Here is a 19,855-nt window from a genome sequence, read left to right as displayed (position 1 = left end):
CCCTCGCTCACCTCAAGCATCGATGAGCCATGGTTGTTCAACACCTCACCGGCAGTTCATGGGTTTTCTTTCCTCGGACCACTTTTGATTGCTATTAACCACGGCTGACTGAGCATCCCTCCAGCCATGCCATTTCGGATATGCTCTGACTCAGTCGTTTGGTCATTACAATTTGGACTTAGTCAAACTCGCTTAAGTCCATTGCCTTTCCCATCTGAAGAACACGAGTAACACTTAAGGTGGTAGAAAATGAAAAAGACCTGGAAGTAATTGTGCAGTCAGATATGAAGTTTTCTGAGCAATGCAGACAGACTGCCAATACAGGTCATGGGGTTTTGTCAATGATATATACAAATTTTGCTAGCAGGGAGAAGGAGGTGATTGTCCCTCTGTATAAGGCAGTGGTCAGGCTACGCCTTGAGTACTGCGTACAGATCTGGAGGCCCCATTTTAGGAAGGATGTAGATTTACTTGAGCGTGTACAGAGAAGGGCAACAAGGTTGCTGAGGGGAATGAAGGGATCCTCTTACCAAGAGAGGCTTAAGTTCTACAAATTGCAGTGGCTGGAGACTAGGCACCAGGGTGGTGATCTGATTGAGGTGTATAAGGCCTTGAATGGGTTGAGCACGCTGAATTCTGATGGGATCCTTCCACTTGTTCAGATTACGAACCTAAGGGGGCATAAATTCAAATTAAGAAAAGACAGATGTAGAATAGATGTGCGGAAATTTGCCTTTAGCCAGCGGGTGATTAATTGCTGGAACAAACTTCCATCTGTTGTTGTGGAAGTTGATAGGTTGAATAAATTTAAGGAGGAACTGGACAGGCCTTTGGAGGGAATGGTGTGATTTTTTTTTTTTTTTTGGCTGATGCTCCATAAGCTCATACACTTGCTTTCTTGCATCACATGGCACTACTACTACTACCATCAGGGGTTCACATTGGTTGAGTATGGACTTCGCACACCCAGGGTCCTGAGCTGGATATCATCATTCTTCTCTTTCTTGGTGATTCCCTTCTACTTCTCTCTTAGGGTAACACAATTTTTTTTTTTTTGCTGATTAAGCCTCGGGATTCCTTGCACCATGTGGCTAGTAATAATAATACTGTAATAATAATAATAATAATAAAAAGAAAACACTGATTAACGGAGCTCAGTGTGAGGTGATTTTATACCGTATCCCGACCCGTACATGTGCCGTAATTAGCATTAGCACATGATGCAAGAAAGCAAGCTTACATAGCATCACCCAAAAAAAAAAAAAAAAACCCCTTATTTCACCCATCCACTTGCTCCAAATGTTTGTAAAGTTCTGCGTTGAATCTATTTAAGCTATCAACTTCTACAATGACAGATGGAAGTTTGTTCCAGTAATCAACCACCTGCTGACTAAAGGCAAACTTCCAAACATTTATCCTACAACCGTCTTTCCTCAGTTTGAATTTTTGCCCTCTCAGGTGATTATTCTGAGCAAGAAGAAGAATCCTATCAGCATTGAGCATGCTCAAACCATTCAAGGCTTTATACACCTCAATCAGATCACGTCGCAGGTGCCTAGTCTCCAGACACTGTAATTTGCAAAACTTAAGCCTTTCTTCATAAGAGCAACCGTTTGTTGCCCTTCTCTGTACATCAGCTCTACATCCTTCTTAAAATGAGGCCTCCAGGCCTGTATACAGTACTCAAGGTGCAGCCTGACCATTGCCTTATACAACGGGATAATCACCTCCTTATCCCTGCTAGAAAAATTCCTGTATATCATTGACAAGACACCATGAGCTACTCTTGCAGATCGTCTGCACTGCTCAGAATACTTCATATCTGCCTGCAGAATTACCCCCAGGTCCTTTTCATTCTCTACTACACTATGCACACTATGTCAGTGTAGTACCACAGAGTTGATACATTACTCTGGGGTTACTGCTTCCCATATGTAGTACTTCACATTTGTCAATGTTAAACTTCATTTGCCACCTCTCAGCCCATCTGCTCAACTTTTCTAGGTCCTGTTGCAGCAGTGTACTGTCATTAACAACCCTACTAACCTTCGTATCGTCTGCAAACTTGGACATTAAGCCTGATATACCATCATCAGTATAATTTATAAATACATAAAACAACAATGGACCCAATACTGAACCCTGAGGGACTCCGCTAATAACATTAGTCCACGAAGAGCAGTGTCTATTGATTACCACTCTTTGCAGTTTTGCATAACAACTTGCTGGTCATAATATTTTGGCTGATTGTGTAAATCTTCCACCTAAGTTTTGAATATATATGAATGTATGTAAACTGTATGTATTAATAAATATAAATAAATGGAATTTATATGTATAAATTTGTGACATTACATTGGGGCTGACAATTAGAATGGTGGAAGTGAGACTGAAGGTCGGGGGGAAAGGTAGAGATATGGTGCTGGTAGGGGAGGTAGTCCCAAACAAAGCAGTGGGGACAAGCCCAGCCAGGAGGAAAGAGGGGGTGGGGGTGGGGAGGGGAGGAGACAGAAATCTGTCTCCCCCTTGCCCAGGAAATGGGATTTAAAGTGAACTGGGTTAGGACATCCAGTTCAGATCACTGGATGGTGTGAAAGTAGCAAAGCTGCATGTGTCAATCCATGAAGGCAAGTAGGGTCCAGTCAATCCAATGTGGTTTTCAGATCTCAATCTTTGTCAGGCTGCATTTTATGGTTTAGCTACTGTGATTGCCTTTGGATTACGGATTGTGAAGTCATTATTGATGAAGTCCTGGTTGGTGATAAATTTTGTCTTTGGTTTGGCATAGTCGGGTGGCATTTCCTCTTTTCTTCAGTGTATGGCAATTTGTGCCCTTCTCACGAACCCGTATTGGTTCTCTGCTGGTAGTCCTGCTACTTCGTAGTGCTGGGAATTCTTTTATACTGTAACCTTTCATACAGTTTCCTCACAACTGACAGAAGTTCAGTGGGTCTATACAACCTTGAATTCTCTGGCTGTTTGGCCTGGTTCTTCAAAATTAGTTTAATATTTGCTGTCTTCCATTCAGTCGGGTAATTTCCTGCTTCCATACAGCGGTGAAACAGATACAACAGAATTTTGAGTGCATACTCAGCTACTTTTTTAACAATTTCTGGCTAGATCAGATCTAAGCCTAGACATTTCTTGGTTTTGATCTCTGCAACAGCTACCAGGAGCTCCTCCCATTAGAAAGGTGGCTCCATCTGTGATGTGTAATAGTTCTGGTTTTCTTGGCACAATTGGTGGTAGTAGTAGTAGTGGCATGTGATGCAAGAAAGCAAGCGTATGAACTTATGCAGAATCAGACAAAAAAAAAAAAATTCGCACAACCATTCCCTCTAAATGTTTGTCCAGTTCCTCCTTAAATTTATTTAACCTATCAACTTCCACAACGACAGATGGAAGTTTGTTCCAGCTATTAACCACCCGCTGGCTAAAGGCAAATTTCTGCACATCTATTATACATCTGTCTTTCCTTAATTTGAATTTATGCCCCCTTAGGTTCGTAATATAAACAAGTGGAAGAATCCCATCAGAATTCGGCATGCTCAACCCATTCAAGGCCTTATACACCTCATTCAGATCACTTCACAGGTGCCTAGTCTCCAGCTGCTGCAATTTGCAGAACTTAAACCTCTCTTGGTAAGAGGATCCCTTCATTCCCCTCACCAATCGAGTTGCCCTTCTCTGTACACACTCAAGCAAATCTACATCCTTCCTAAAATGAGGCCTCCAGACCTGTATGCAATACTCAAGGTGTGGCCTGACCATTGCCTTATACAGAGGGACAATCACCTTTTCCCTGTTAGCAAAATTCCTATATATCATTGACAAAACCCATGACCTTCCCTGACAGTCTGTCTGCATTGCTCAGAAAACTTCGTATCTCACTGCACAATTACTTCCAGGTCTTTTCCATTTTCTACCACCTTAAGTGTAGTACCACACAGTTGGTATGTTTCTCTGGGGTAACTTCTACCCATATGCAGTACTTTGCATTTGTCATGGTTAAACTTCAGTTGCCACTTCTCAGTGACAACTGAAGCCTGATAAACCTTCATCAGTATCATTGACAAATATACAAAACAACAGTGGACCAACACCAAACCCTGTGGGACTCCACTGATAACATTATTAGTGGAGTCCCATTATTAGTGGTCCTTGAGGTTGTCACAGACATTCTCTGAGATATGCCAGACAAGCTGTACTTGCTACTTGGGAGTCTAAAACGCTGATGGAACTGATATTCAGGTGATACTCAAGTCAAGTGGACCCAATTTCGGCGAAGTCCGGACGGTCTGTGACAGCCAAATCCTCTGCTTACACCTTCACGATGGTGGGACTGTTAGTAATCCTGGGTATAACCTCCATGCACAAGTACATGGTGGGTGACCACCCAGGTGTGAACCAACGTAAGTGGGGGTCGAGGTGTGGTGCCCACACCACATGGAGGAATGCCACCCCTCTATGTTACCAGGCAGTACTAGGTGTTAGATGACTCTCATCAACTGGTGAAATACCACCACTTTGCTTATTGGAGGCTTGAAGTGGTGGAACCCATGTTTAGTCTCTAGAGCTAAGTTCCGGTCAACCCTTCCCTATCTCTTCCATCATGCAGTAAGATTGATGACTTTTGAGGTTATGATGAATGTCGTGGTGAGATCCAATATTCCTTACATTTCGAGGGTACAGCTCTAAAATGGTGTTCGCAGGTCGGCCGCTAGTTAGTACACCGGACCGAACATATTTGTTACTCTCTAGAAGGCTTCCGGATCAGCTAGTGCATAATCTTGCTACCTCTACTCTGCCAGATAGTGACTGGAGGGAGTCCGAGTAGTGTGTATGCGGGGAGCATTGTCGTGGCCACGTTATGTCAAGGATTTGGATATATTCTTACCCTATGTACGCCATATCCAAAAATTTCATTACTTCATACAGCATGTCCTACCCACTTTTCTTACTATTGAATACACCATGAATTGTCAAACTAATAGAGCAAGCTTATCTGCGAAAAAATCTAAACCTCCCAATCACTTCCTAATTCATTTCACAAATATACGTGGTCTCAATTCTAATCTCAACGATGTCCATTTCCACTTGCAGTCTGCCAAACCCCATGTACTTTTTCTGACAGAATTTCAGTTATTGGTTGATTCAACTACTACTCATCTGAGATGCCCTAATTATTCGCTGTATGATTCCTTTTGCCTTAAAGGTGGTACTTGTGCATATGTCCGTTCTGATATTCCCTGTCAGAGACTTGGCAATTTGGAATCTCCTCTCTTTGATCTTTTATGGCTTAAAATCTCTCTACCTCATTGTGTCAAATTCATCTGTTGTCTCTACCGTTCTCCCAAATCCATTAATCACTTGGAGCTCTTTGACTTCCTCTCTTTGCAACTTGACTTTCTCCAGTCCAACTTTACTAACAGTGAGGTAATTTTCCTTGGTGATTTTAATGTTCACAACTGTTTTTGATATTATATACTTGGATCTTAGAAAGGCTTTTGATACTGTTGCACATGGAAGACTGCTGCACAAATTGAAGCAGTGTGGCATTGGAGGAAAATTGCTGCTATGGATAAAGGGGTGGTTGAGGGGGAGAAGACAGAGAGTGGTAATCAATGGACACTGCTCATCGTGGACTAATGTTATTAGTGGAGTCCCTCAGGGTTCAGTATTGGGTCCATTATTGTTTTCTGTATTTATAAATGATATTGATGATGGTATATCAAGCTTAATGTCCAAGTTTGCAGACGATACGAAAGTTGGCAGGGTTGTCAAGGACACTACTGACACTATGCTGCTGCAACAGGATCTGGAAAGGTTGAGCAGATGGGCTGAGAGGTGGCAAATGAAGTTTAACATTGACAAATGTAAAGTACTACATATGGGAAACAGCAACCCCAGAGCAACGTATCAACTCTGTGGTACTACACTGACAGTGGTAGAGAATGAAAGGGACCTGGGGGTGGTTGTGGAGGCAGATATGAAGTTCTCTGAGCAGTGCAGACGGGCTGCAAGAGTAGCTCATGGTGTATTGTCAATGATATATAGGAATTTTTCTAGCAGGGATAAGGAGGTGATTATTCCCTTGTATAAGGCAATGGTCAGGCCACACCCAGAGTACTGTATACAAGGCCTGGAGGCATCATTTCAAGAAGGATGTAGAGCTGCTAGAACAAGTACAGAGAAAGGCAACAAGATTAGTGAATGGAACAAATGGTGCTCTTACGAAGAAAGGCTTAAGTTTTGCGAATTACAGTGTCTGCAGACTAAGCACCAGCGAGGTGATCTGATAGAGGTGTACAAAGCCTTGAATGGTTTGAGCATGCTCAATGCTGATGGGATTCTTCCTCTTGCTCAGAATAATCACCTGAGCGGGCATAAATTCAAATTGAGTAAAGACAGATGTAGGATAGATGTGCGGAAATTTGCCGCTGTTTCATAGACATCCTGTTTCTTCTGCATGCCTCTTCTACAGATTCATCCATGCGCACTGTTCTTCCGAATTGGTTTCTATAATTCCCGCTCTCTCTTTCAAAACAGTCCAAACACGTGCCGCCACCAGTCAACATCCATTTACTGTCCAACTTCAAACTCACAGAACGAACTTTTCATCTTCCTCGTTTATTCATTCAACTGCCGTTTTCTGGAACAACCTTCCTTCATACGTATTTCCTGAAAATTACAGTCTACAGAAGTTCAAGTCCAATGTCAACAAATATCTTCTTTCGTCTTCTCGACCTCCAACCCGAGCACGGTACTAAGTACTATAGGTTCTAATACCTCTCGTGTTTCTCCATTATAGCAATTTACCCTTAATACCATTCTGCTCCAATTTGTACAGTGGTCTTCCATGCGCAACAGTGTCAAAAGCTTTCCTGAAATCCAAATATATGATATCAAAATTATTTTTTGCATCCAGTTCCTTTGTAACCACATCCTAATTACCAATTAAATTTATCAGACAAGACTTTCCCTTAACAAACCCAGGCTGTGTCTTAATTATTACTGCAGTCTTGTCTAGATGATCCTGGAATGCATCTTTAACCAGTGACTCCATTATTTTATCCAGAACAGAAGTTAAACTACCTGGTCTGTAATTACTTGTGTTACCCTTCGATCTCCCTTTGTGAATTGGGGTTTGGTTTGGTTTTTTTTTTTTTTTTTAGGAGCATTAGCAACTAAGGCCATATTGCTCCGTGGATATGCAGTGGTCATTCCATGATCTTTCTGCATCCTCCATATTTGGTGGTCACAGGCTCGAACCCCAGTGTAATCAAGAAGAGTTGCTTCTGCCCACATGAATTGGGGATACATTTGCACATCTACAGTTCATGAGGACATACCCTGAATCCAAGGATTCTCTCATAATTATGGCTAAGGGTTTGCTTACTTCCTTTGCTGCCTTCTTTATTATAACTGGATAGATTCCATCCACCCCAGGTGCCTTTCTTATGTTTAACTTCAACAATTTCTCTTCCACTTTGTTCTCAGTTATTACAAAATGAATAAACACCTCGCTACAATTTGATAACCTTCTGGCATATTCAAACCTTAATAACTTCTCATGTGTGAATGTAGATGCAAAATACTCATTCAGTTTGTTTGCTATCTGAGCAGGATCATCAACAGTCAAACCATCGATATCAGGTGGACCAATCAGATTCATCCCCTTCCTTTTAGAGTTTATATAAGTAAAGAAATGCTTGCTGTTTTTCTTAGCATCCTTTGTGAAAGATTTCTCTTAATCTGCCTTTGCCTGCCTCATCTTCTTTTGGATTTGATTACACACTAGCTTATATCTGCCATAGGCTTCTGTGTCACCTGATAATTTATTTGCATCCCATGCATTTTTGTTCTCTGCCACAAGTCTCATTAGTTCATTTGACAACCAATTAGGCCTAAACCTTGAACAATATTTCTTAATAGGTATGAAACTTTTAGTAGTTTCCACGATTAATTCCTTGAATGGTTCTCACTTAGAATTTGCTGTTGGTAACATCATCAGTTGATCCCACTGTACGTAATTTAAAAACTGTCTAAGACCACTTTGGTCACTTTACAGAAGCAGAAACCCTTTCCTTTACCCCTGATGGTAATTATATCTTTAAGTAAATCCCTCCTCAGTACATTGTGATCACTGCCACCTAGTGGTTACTTTATCTGCAAGTTCTTAATACACAAATGATCACTGCTGATAACCAGATCAAGAGTATTACCCTCTCTGGTTGTCTCTCGAACATGCTGCTGCAGAAAACAATTATTCAATTAATCCACAAAAGTTTTACTAGTGTGCGAGCGACCAACTTACAAGTTCCAGTCTATATCTGGGAAGTTAAAATCCTCCATTATAAGACATTCTGATTTACTAGCCCACTCTATTTCTCTGTACAATTGTTCATTGTACTCATTCAAGCCATTAGGCCTACAAGACACTCCTACTCTTATTTTTGCTTTCGCAGTGCTTATGTCACACCAAACTGACTAAACAGTGCACTTTTCATCTATATCAACTGGATGCAACAAGAAGTGGTATTGTTCTTGTTGGGTCAGTAGAGTCGGGTTCTTGAAAATAATGCCGAGAATGTTTTCCATGGATTGCTACAAAGTTGCATTGAGTGCACATTGCTGTGTCTGGGTGGATGTTAAAACTTTACCCGTGGGGAGTTTTTTGAAGGTGACTGTGGAGACCAGGCCCTCCCATGATCTCTTTTTACTTTTCTTGATAGTCTCAGTATAACGATTACTAGCATTTCTGTAGTGCTGCCTAAGCACCTCAACTTCTGCAGCCGGACAGGTTCTCCATGCTCTTTGAAAGTTTTTCCTTCTTTTAATTACATCTCTCCTTAGTTGCTGAATCTTGGGGGGGGGTCCACAGGGAACTACACTAGGTAGTGGGTTTTTTCTTTTTAAAGCTGTTGCACTGACACTTGTAATAATTTCTGTTATTTTGCATTGGTATGAGTTAGGATCACTCCGTTCGTCCAGCATCTGTTGGTCATTTTCTATCGTTGCAGTCAAGGAGTTCCTGAAGATCTCCCAGTTTGCTTTAGTTATGGCAAATCTATTATGGAGTTGCTTGATTGGCAGTGTTCTTGTTAAAGTTCTGGTAATTTGAAAGATTATAACACGGTGATCTGATGTTGTCCACGAGTCTTGCGCCCTCTAGTCAGTCACAAATGGTGTGATACTTCCTGTAGCAAGAGAGATGTCAATCGTGGACTCCCAATAGGTGTTGCAAAAGGTCAGGATCTGGTATGGCTGATTAAGAACGGAGATCTGGGAGCTAATGAGGAACCCCTCAAGAAGTTGGCCTTTCCTGGTACCACACCTGTCCAGTGTTGTGCTAAACCAGGCTGAGCAACAGTTTACGTCTGCATCAATTATTATCTTTTGATTTGGGAGTACATAAAGGAGGTGTCGTAAGTAATTAATTTCAAAAGTGATCTCTTCTCCGGGCCTACAATATAGTGCAACAATGTAAAAAGCACCCAAGGCTGTAATAACGTGGGCACAGGCAACCCAAGTCATACAAAGTTATGTAATTCTAGTGGCAGTGATATGTTGGTTCCTGATTAGGATAGCTGCCCAGCGGGTGTTCACATTTGTCTAAATTATCTTGTATGTCAGGGTATATATCCCCTAACACTTTTGGCGTGTACATATGGCTCCTGGAGTATGACAATATCAGCATTTTCTTTGTCTGCTTTGCACGGGACTGGTTGGCTACTGCTCTGGCCCTCTGCGCATTTAGTTGAAAGATCTTAATCATAGTAGTGTTAAACTTTTTAATACGTGTTCCCATAATTGATTTGCCCTTGGTGTAAATTTCTGGCTTTTAGGTAGGTCAGACACCTGGGATCCCTGATTGAATGATTGTGGTCTATTCTAAGTGACTAGAAGTTTGTCTCTTTGGCATTGTTGGGGCAAGCATTGTAATCATGCCCTTTCTCAGAGCAGTGACCACAGGTGGTGGTGATTGGTGGTTTGTGTGCATGTGTGGGAAGTGTGGCCGTATTTGCAGCACTTAAAGCACTTGGGCATGGCCACATGCTCCCGGAAGCGGTGGCTTCCCCATTCTGTGTAGATCCTGGCTTGATTCTTTTATCACCTGCCATGATGCTGGAGAGAGCTCCATGATCCGGTTTGTACTTGTGCCATCCCTGGATTTAGTAGAGTATCTTGGCATTACTAGATTTCACAGTTCCATGTCAGGGAGTGTGTTTCACAAATTCCTCTGCCTGGTGAGTATGGGCTTGGCACACCCAGGATCCTGAGCTGCAAATTTAGGGCATTAATTCAAATTGAGGAAAGACAGATGTAGGATAGATGTGCGGAAATTTGCCTTTAGCCAGCTGGTGGTTGGTGGGTGGAACAGACTTCCATCCCTTGTCGTGGAAGTTGATAGCTTAAATAAGTTTAAGGCTCAGCTGGACAGGTATTTCGAACGAACAGAGGGGTGAAGTGGAAGTGGTTATTTTTATTTATTTATGTTACTTTTTTTTTGGCTGATGCTGCATAAGCTTGCTTTCTTGCATCAAATGCCTCTACTAATGCTAATGCTAATATCATCATTCTTCTCTTTCTTGGTGATTCCCTTCTACTTCTGACTCTTGTTCTCTCTCTCTCTCTCTCTCTCTCTCTCTCTCTCTCACAGAGTAATTCAGATTATTTTTATTTTTTGGCTGGTTCAGCATAAGCCTCAGGCTTCCTTGTACCATATGGCTAATAATAATAATAATAGTAATGTGACTATGGACGGTCCCTTTCTTTTGGGTGGCTTGGCTTCGAGTCCAAGAGTTGCAATCTTGGGATTCTCAATGATGCTTTGCACTTCTTTTTCGCTCTCTGTTTCAATTACCACTCCCACATTTCTCATCTTTCTAATTCCCTTAATTCTTGTTTGTCTCTTTCATGTTGGTCATTATGCTGTTTTTTATATCCTCACTAGTACAAGTTTCTTCTGTATCCTTTGGTCAGAGTATCACTATGTTCTGCGTTGGTAGAAGCGGTTTCTTTGTGATTAATTTCTTTCCCGTTGTTGTTGGTGGTGCTGGGATCCTCAGCACACTGGAATAGGAGAGAGAACACCGTGGCATTTGTTTATCTCTCTCTTCTAGTAAGGCATCAAGTTTTGCCTTAGTTTTTTCCTGTTCCAAATGCTCTGTGAGAAGGATTGTCTCTAACTTGGTTCATAATGCGACAATGTCACTGTGGAGGGAAGTAGTAATCTGGCTGGTTGGTTCTTTCATAAGAGTCTCTAGTTTTGTCCTCAACAGAAGTACCTGTTCCCACACTACCCTCTGGCAGCGTAGGATCCAAGGGAACAGATGATTGTTGTTTGTTTGCGCCATCATTACTTGTTTCTGCTTGCTTTGTTGGGTCATGCCCTGGGGGGAATTTGCAAGTTGTTGTTTCCCTGTGAGGCCTTTAGTTCTGATTGGCTCTGTGTCTCATGATCAGCCTTGGCTACAACCATCTTCCTATACCTTTTCTTTGAGGCTGGGGGTCCTCAGTCTCCATCATCTTTGGGGGCACCTTGGGATTGATTTTCCCTCTCCTCCTGGTACACAAATGTTTTTTCCATGATAATTCGGATTACCGATTATTGTTCGGATAAATGGGGTGCCTGTGTATCCTTTGAAAAGGGAGTAAAAATGCTGCCCAATTGATGTAAACCACAAGTTTGTGGGATAATTTGTTTTAAATGCTAAAGTTGATAAACACAGTCAGGCGTATCAAGATTAAGGGGAGGAGTTGAATCAGCCACAGAAAGTTTGTGGAAGTAGGGGAAGAAAAATACAGAAACATGATAAATTCAATTGTAGCACAGTGGATGCGGCGAGGCAGACAATAAAGGTCTTGGTTTTGCTGTCAGTCAGTGAGGTGGAAGGTCAGTGAGAGGAGACCTGGTGAAAATTTCAAGGTCTGCAGAGTTGCCAGAATGTTCAAGTATGCTCAAGTCACAAGCAAATCCAAACACTGTCGCACACAAACAGGGCACCCCACCCCAGTCAAGGTCGTTTAGATACTTTTGTGACAGCCAAAGAGAGTGACCATGCTCTCCAGTGCTGTCTATGGTGGCATGATGACCCAACCCATCATAGACAATAGCACCAGATAAATAATGAAAATATCTCAGCGGAGAACCCAAAAAATCAAAAATAAACGTACTCCCAGGATAGTCCACACAACGAGGTATCCATTTTTAAAAGCAAAAATCAGGAGCAGTAAACGTGTGTGACTAAGCAAGTAGGCAGAGCTTTTTCAAGCATCCAAGTAGTGTTGTGGACCAAAACATTAATGTCATCAAAGGCTGCCTCCAGATTAACATGCAAATAGGTCTGGTTTAAAAAAAAAAAAAAGAAGCAAAATATTGACACAGGGAATATGTAAGATTATCTGAAGGTTGGAAACAAGTTAAATGCATTTTCACAATAACAAAACTTCATCACAATATTTTATGCTTGGTGTCTATCAGATCATGGTTCCCTGTCACAGTTGTTCAGACAAATTTTTGGAAAGGGACAAGCTTTGGAAAATAATTCTCGTTATTAATGCTTTGAATGGAAAATTTTAAAGCAAATGAAAGCTTATTGAAAATCTGATCATCGATAATCACCCACTGGAATCTTAAAGCCATTTTCCCAAGTTTTGTGACCTAAACAATAAATTTTTTTTAAGTATTGATCCTATCAAACTGAAGAATAGAACAATTTTGTTCTAACTAAATGAAGCAGTTGAATCGAAATATGATGGATGCTTCTTAATGTGATCACTTCTGGACACCGTTTCAGAAAATAACTGATAATTGATAACAGTAATTGGTTCAGTGCTGTTTATTTTGCCTCTACATTCACACATGAGGAGTTATTCAGGAAGGGGAATGCCATAGATGAAGTAAACACTGGCAGTGAGGTAGATGATATTAATTGAGAGTAAAGTGGAGGAGAAATTGTTGAAGATAAATACAAGAAAGGCACCTGGGATGGATGGAATCTATCCAGTTATATTAAAGGAGGCAGCAAAGGAAGTAAGCAAACCCTTAGCCATAATTATGAGATTGTGGGTAGTTGGTGGAACAGACTTTCATCCCTTGTTGGAAGTTGATAGCCTAAATAAATTTAAGCCTCAGCTGTACAGGTATTTCGAACAAACGGAGGGGTGAAGTGGAAGGGGTTTTTTTTTTTTTTTTTTTGGCTGATGCTGCATAAGCTTGCTTTCTTGCATCATATGCCTCTACTAATGCTATTAATGCAGAGCGGACATTTGTACATAAAAAGGTGGAAGTGGACAGAAAGAAAACACAAAAAGTAAGCAATATAAAATACTTTAATTTAACTCTTTGCTATTTCTTTGAGAAAGTCATCAATAAAAATGAAACTGTTATAATGTTTCTTAAAATCCACACAAAATCGAGAATTAGAAAAGTGTTAATGCTGTACTGTAGAACAGTCAGATTGGTCGGAGTATATATACAATACTTTCTCTCATGGGGTAATGACACTGACAACCATAAAACTGTACATAAAAACAACAGTAACTAGACTGTCAGTGTGTTGGAGTTAAATAAGAAATCTCGATGTTAATTAATCATTTCTACTGCATATGCATAAACCGTGATACGGAAATGAAGGGAAAACATAAACCAAAGTGTTGATTACAATAAATGACTTTTTTTTTTTTTTATTATTATGTGTTAGTGTACGTCTGAGTTAGTTAGTTATTTTGGTTTTTAGGAGCATTAGCAACTAAGGCCATATTGCTCCGGGAATATGTGGTGGTCATTCCCTGACCTTTCCGCATCCTCCGTATTTGGTGGTGACGGGCTCAAACCCCGGTCTAATCAAGAAGAATGTGCTACGCACTGCTGCTGCTCCTTCCCACCTGGCTACGGAGGCATCATGTGTGTACGGTACGTCTGATCAAAACTTCATAAATGTGAAAACATTAATTGAATGATAACGTTATTCGAGATCAGAGTAAATGGTGCACACTGTGTATATACAATATTAAGAATGAATTAAAAGCTGTAGGTGTTGCTTTAGCCAAACAACGTTTCCTATAGTTAAAATTTATTAAAATTATTTCTGCTTAATTTGAAGAGCAAAAAACATTTAGAATGGTAATTCATTAATGTTTATCTGCTAATCATTTTAAAATATATACACTGTCATGAACTATTTCTGGGTCAAATTTTTAGCCAGGGAGAAGAATTTCCAATTGGATATTAAATTGTTGTACGAATCCAACAAAAATTAATTAAGAAAAATTAATCCAACATTTAAGAAAAATTAATTAATTGAGATGTCAGAGGCAAAATTATAAATTCTGGCCCCAGATTGCCGAACAGTCCCCATATGATTTTTAACAACCTTATCAAATTGGCCGTTGTCCCATGCCATCCCACCATGGTGGTATGGTGATGTGGTAGTTTTGCCACTGCGAGATGTATACACAAAGAATATTTCAGCTTTTAGATTAGATTTAATTTGATTTAAATCATTTGGATGGATGATTTAAATCAAATTAAATCATATTCTTATAATCATCTAATAAAAATGATGATTAAATTGTTATAGGAAAAAAATTGAAAAAAGAATAGAAAGATGTTGACATTTGTGTGTTTTGATGGACATTTCACAAAGACATTTATTTTATATTAAAAGAAAGTTACGCCAGTATTAAACCTTTCATTTGAAAAGGTGCTGATATTTTGACTAATTTTTCGTATAATATATTTATTATAGTCCACAACACATCATATAGTGATGGCAATTTCGTGTGGAAAGCAACAGAGTTATTACATTAAATGGAAACATAAACAAGTTAATAATATATATATATAAAATTGCAAACGGCAAATTTAAAATGCTATGGAATATATAATTAAAATAATATTTAAACAATTATTACAAAACAATAATTAACTGTTTTTGGAATTTTTTCTGAATTAAAAATTAAATAGATAAATTACACATATGAATTAAGAATTTATTTTGATGTCATTGTGACCTGCAGTATTTTCATAAGTCTTCTCTTTGCAGGTGATCTGGGTATGCATTGTTTGCAGAAAGAAGCAAGAACTTCTCATCAAGACAGGACAATGGGTGCACAGTGGGATGGCAGCCAAAGTGCAACAATTAGAAATGGAGTCCGCAGGAGAGACTATCACTCCTACCTCTGACAAGAGGCCAAAATTGGAACGAGGCCACAGTTCCGAAAAGGAAAACATCATCCAGCAGCATTTAGCTGCACACGGTATAGTTGTGCCACCATCAGGTCGACGAGGTTCATTGCAGAGGACAGGAAGTCAGCAGGGGCGTGAATTACGTAGACAGTTTTCTCAAGAAAGGGAGCAAGGAAGACCAGTACCACCACCACCACCACCACCACCACCAGAACCTTCACAACAGCAACGAATAGAAAGGACAGAACGGTCTTTCACAAAACCGGCAGAAAGACTTCCACCCGACAGGGGACGGCCTCCTTCGGAAAGGAGTCCTCCTAGTGATACTAAACGGAAGCGGTCCTTGGGGGAGGGTGGGGAGGGACCACGAGAAACTCATTCAAGAGATGTGGGTGAAAGAGGACGACACATACATCCAGAGAGTTCTAGATCACGTGAGCCTTCTCCCGAACCTCCAAGTAGGAGGAATCACGAAAGAGAGTCGGAGAGGACTAGAGAGCAACACTCAGAGAGAGTGCGTGAACGAGGGCGGGATGCTTCTGTCGAAAGGCAGAGGGATCACAGGCGAGGCAGTAGGGAGTATGGGGAGGAAGTGCGAAAAGATGAGGGCGTGCATGAAGACCGTCGACGAGGTGAACAAAGGCAAAGGGAAAGTGTTCCTAGAGAAGCCATTCATGATAAGTCATGGGAACGGTCTCGAAACGATGAGCCGCAAAGACTACGGGACCAATCTGTAGAACGAAGGTCTGTTAGGGATAGTGGTCACCACATGCATGAAGAGCATGGACTTAGGCACCATCGGGAGCCTGGTGATGTAAGAAGATTTGGTCACCAGGAAGAATGGAAAGATTCTTCCAGAAGAGACTACGATGTGCACGGTACACCAATCATAGTCCCAGAAGACCCTCGGTACAGGTTTACATCAGTTCGGGGACTGGAAGTGAGAAGGAATCATCTTGATCCTGGCTATGCAGTTGTAGATAGTCGCGTCAGAGTTCACAATAACCGTCGAAAAGTGGAGTCGGTTGTTAGGAATGACTCCCTTAGCTCCGATCAGTCGGAGTGTGTTCGGCCACCTCCTCCTAAGCCTCACAAGAACAAGCGGGGTAAGAAATTAAGGCAGAGGTCACTTAGTAGTTCAGATGATGAAATCAGGTCTACTCCTGAGTGTTCTAGTTGTGAAGAACTGGAGATTGAAAGTGAAAGTGTAAGCGAGAAAGGTAAGAAAGGTTTGTTTGTTTGTCATTTGAATTCTTCCTATTGTTTCTTAGTTCTCTTATTTAAAAAAATAGAAAAATATTTGTAGTTAGTTTATGTTCCTTATGATGCTTTATAAAAATAGAATATTTTATTATAAAAACTGTACATAAAAATATTATAGATTATTTATATTTGTTTGATGAACAAGTCAGTGATTTAATGATAATGAGTTTTAACATGTTTTGATTTTATTTATTATTTTTTGCTTCTTTATGTATTTAGAAAATGAAATGCACAAGGCATAATTTCATATGGGTTTAGGTAATTAACTACGTATATAATATTGGTGTAGATAAACCATAGTTTACCCATAAATTTGAACTATGTATGTACTGTAAAGGCATCGTTTTAATTGTATCTCATATTGTGGCTGCTTTCACAATGAGATAGCTGGTGTTGCACTACTTTGAATAACTTCGAATAAATAATGCTTCTCTAGTAGAGAAGACTACTATTATTTATTTTCAATGAATATCACCACCTAGACGATCGTTTCGAAGCTAGTTCATCATCAGTGGGTGGGTAGGTACCTGGTAATGCAACATGCCATCACAGTTGCGAAGTTATTTCTACAATATGAGAGATGTCAAATGGTGAATAAATAATAATGTATTAGAAAATGAAATACACAAGGCATAATTTCATATGGGTTTAGGTAATTAACTATATAATATTGGTGTGATATATCTTAAACTATGGTGTATCTACACCATAGTTTACCCATAAATTTGAACTACATACGTAGTGTAAAGGCATCGTTTTAATTATATCTCATATTATGGCTGCCTTCACAATGTGAAAATAAATAACAGTAAGTCTTCTCTACTAGAGAAGCATTATTTATTCGAAGTAATGCAATACCGGCTATCTTGTTGTGAAGGCCACAATATTAGATACAATTAAAGCAATGCCTTTACACACACTACATACATGGTTCAAATTTATGGGTAAACTATGGTGTATCTCCACCAATATTATATAGTTAATTACCTAAACTCATATGAAATTATGCCTTGTGCATTTCATTTTCTAATACATTATTATTTATTCACCATTTGGCGACTCTCATATTGTGGAAATAACTTCGCAACTATTGATGGTATGTTGCATTACCAGGGTACCTACCCACCCACTGACGATGAAGCCAACTAGTTTCGAAACGATTGTCTGGGTGGTAGTCTCCATTTAAAATAAATAACAGTAGTCTTCTCTACTAGAGAAGCATTATTTATTTGAAGTCGTGCAATCATTCATAACTTCCGTCCTGCTATCTCATTGTGAAGGCAGCCACGATATGAAATACAATAAAATGATGTCTTTACATTACATTATATACCTAGTAGTTGAAATTTATGTGTAAACTATGGTGTATCTACACCAGTTATATAGTTATTATGTAGCTTCTTTAAGTGTATTTTTCTATTTGTATTCAGACTCGATATATCTTAAAAAAAAAAAAGAAAATCTATTTTCACAGTTATACTTTGTTTTATGCTTTTATTTGGGTTGGTGATGGCTGTACATTATGGTTTGTAAGAGTGGGGTGGAAGGCTGTAGCCAAGCTTAGTAAGCCAGAGAGCTGCATGCGATAATTTTCAAAGGCTTGAGAGCTATGCAGAATGATCTTTAACTTTGAGGAGGAGCATTATTTTATGCATCATATTTTTGTGTAGAATATTAAAAATTTTTGTGGAATTTAAATAAAATTTGTCTGCTATATAACATACTTTTCAAATCTACTCATTTCTAAGCTACTATTAATAATTTTGTTTTGACTGTAATTTAAATTATAGCCAAAACTGTAGTAGTCCCGGAATCATTTATAGTAGTGAAAATCCCCCCCTCCTTCATTTTATTTTGTCCTTTACCTTAGTTAAGTCTCCCCTAAGATTTCTATTTGCCAAATTCTGTAGTGCATGTATTCGGAATCTTCCCTCATATGGCTATACATTTGCAGATCCCACAAGGCACGTTGCCTATCTTTTTACTCTTTCAAGAAGTTCGATGCCTTTTTTTAGTTGTGGTCAAATAATAATAATATTATTGATAAATCACTGATGGTTTCAACTTGGTCAAAAAAAGAGTTTAGTGCTGTTATATGGCACTAAACTCTTTTTTTGACCAAGTTGAAAGCTAAAACTAACAAGTTGATTTCTTACCAGAGTTGAGGATAAATATTTTATTTCTTGACCGAGAATGCTTTATAGCCACTTTGAACTGTCTTTTTGATTAATAATCAAATTGAAGGTCCATAATTCTTGCAAGTTTTGCTAGACATCCTTCACTTCTTCCTGAAAGAGGCTAATAACCCAATCAGGTTTTTTTTTAAGTTCAGTGAGCCCTTTGAATGTTGTCATTATATTTTCTTTGAGTGCTTCAAGATAAGAGCAGTACATCAGCATCATTATTAAATAATAATAAATTCTGTAGTTTTTGGTGTGAAAATATCTTTGGCGGCACCTACTAATTTCCGACTGAAGTAAAACCAATTTGTCACGAAAATGTGATGCAGAAATGACACAAATTATGTCACTTCCTAAATGATGCTAATGCAGTCACTAACGTTAATTCTTGATGTGAAACCATCTTTGGTGGCACCTACTAAATTTCAGTCTGATAGTCAGTGTTTGGCCTGTTGGCAAAAATGTGAAACAGAAATGATACAAATTATGTCACTTCCTAAATGACTCTAATGCAGTCACTAATGTTGATTCAGTAGAGTAAGTGGCTGGCATGAGCATAAAACATTCATCATTATTTTGGTGTACCAAATGTAGACCAAATGAATGATGTAAGTTGAACGAACATTTATGTCATTTTGGAAGTAGCTAGCATGAGCTTATGCCCACTACTTCCTAAATTATGCTAGTGACACTAACTCATTCAGTAATGTTGATTCATTAGAGTAAGTACTGGTCATGAACATAAAACATTACATCATTCATAACTTCCGTCCAATTTTAAAATGGTTCATCAAAGATGTTTTCACATAAAACATCTTTCGTGTGTATAGGGTAAGCATGCATTTTTTTTACCAATATTTGTAGACATGGAACTGATAGAATTTCCATCAGCCAATATTAATTTTAAAGAATGTTAGCTTATTGATAAAAGCCATAACAATTCTTTTATCTTTGATGAGATTAATTTTATTTGAAAAATAAGCAGGGTTTATATTTATTTAGTTGATGGTACCACTTCTGAATATTAGATTTTAAACACAGCTCTCTAGTTTTATCAGTGCCCCTGGGACCTCTTAGATTTCACCCCCATGAACTTCAAAATTCCTTCTGCTGGGGATACTGATTAAACAAAATAATACAATGCCTCAGTCATTGGAACATTTTGTTATGTAATAATGGAGAAGAGAGGGTTAAAGCTGTTTCTATGTGCTCATGG

At 39.3% G+C, this 19,855-nt stretch overlaps 1 protein-coding gene across 1 annotated transcript in view; it reads left to right on the top strand.

Annotated features, from left to right (window-relative positions):
* The window catches only part of LOC150077846 (regulating synaptic membrane exocytosis protein 2-like), a 723,475-nt gene that overhangs the window by 130,419 nt on the left and 573,201 nt on the right, over window positions 1-19,855 (top strand). The window contains exon 3 of the mRNA XM_090384380.1: window positions 15,054-16,416. Coding sequence (XP_090240506.1) covers window positions 15,054-16,416 — 1,363 coding nt within the window. The remainder of the gene's footprint in view (window positions 1-15,053; window positions 16,417-19,855) is intronic.

Source organism: Mastigoproctus giganteus, chromosome 11 (assembly GCF_048544385.1).
Source record: "Mastigoproctus giganteus isolate SK-2022 chromosome 11, ASM4854438v1, whole genome shotgun sequence".
NCBI classification, from domain to species: Eukaryota; Metazoa; Arthropoda; class Arachnida; order Uropygi; family Thelyphonidae; genus Mastigoproctus; species Mastigoproctus giganteus.
Note: the sequence above shows the minus strand (reverse complement) of the source record. Positions and strands in the feature narration are given on the sequence as shown.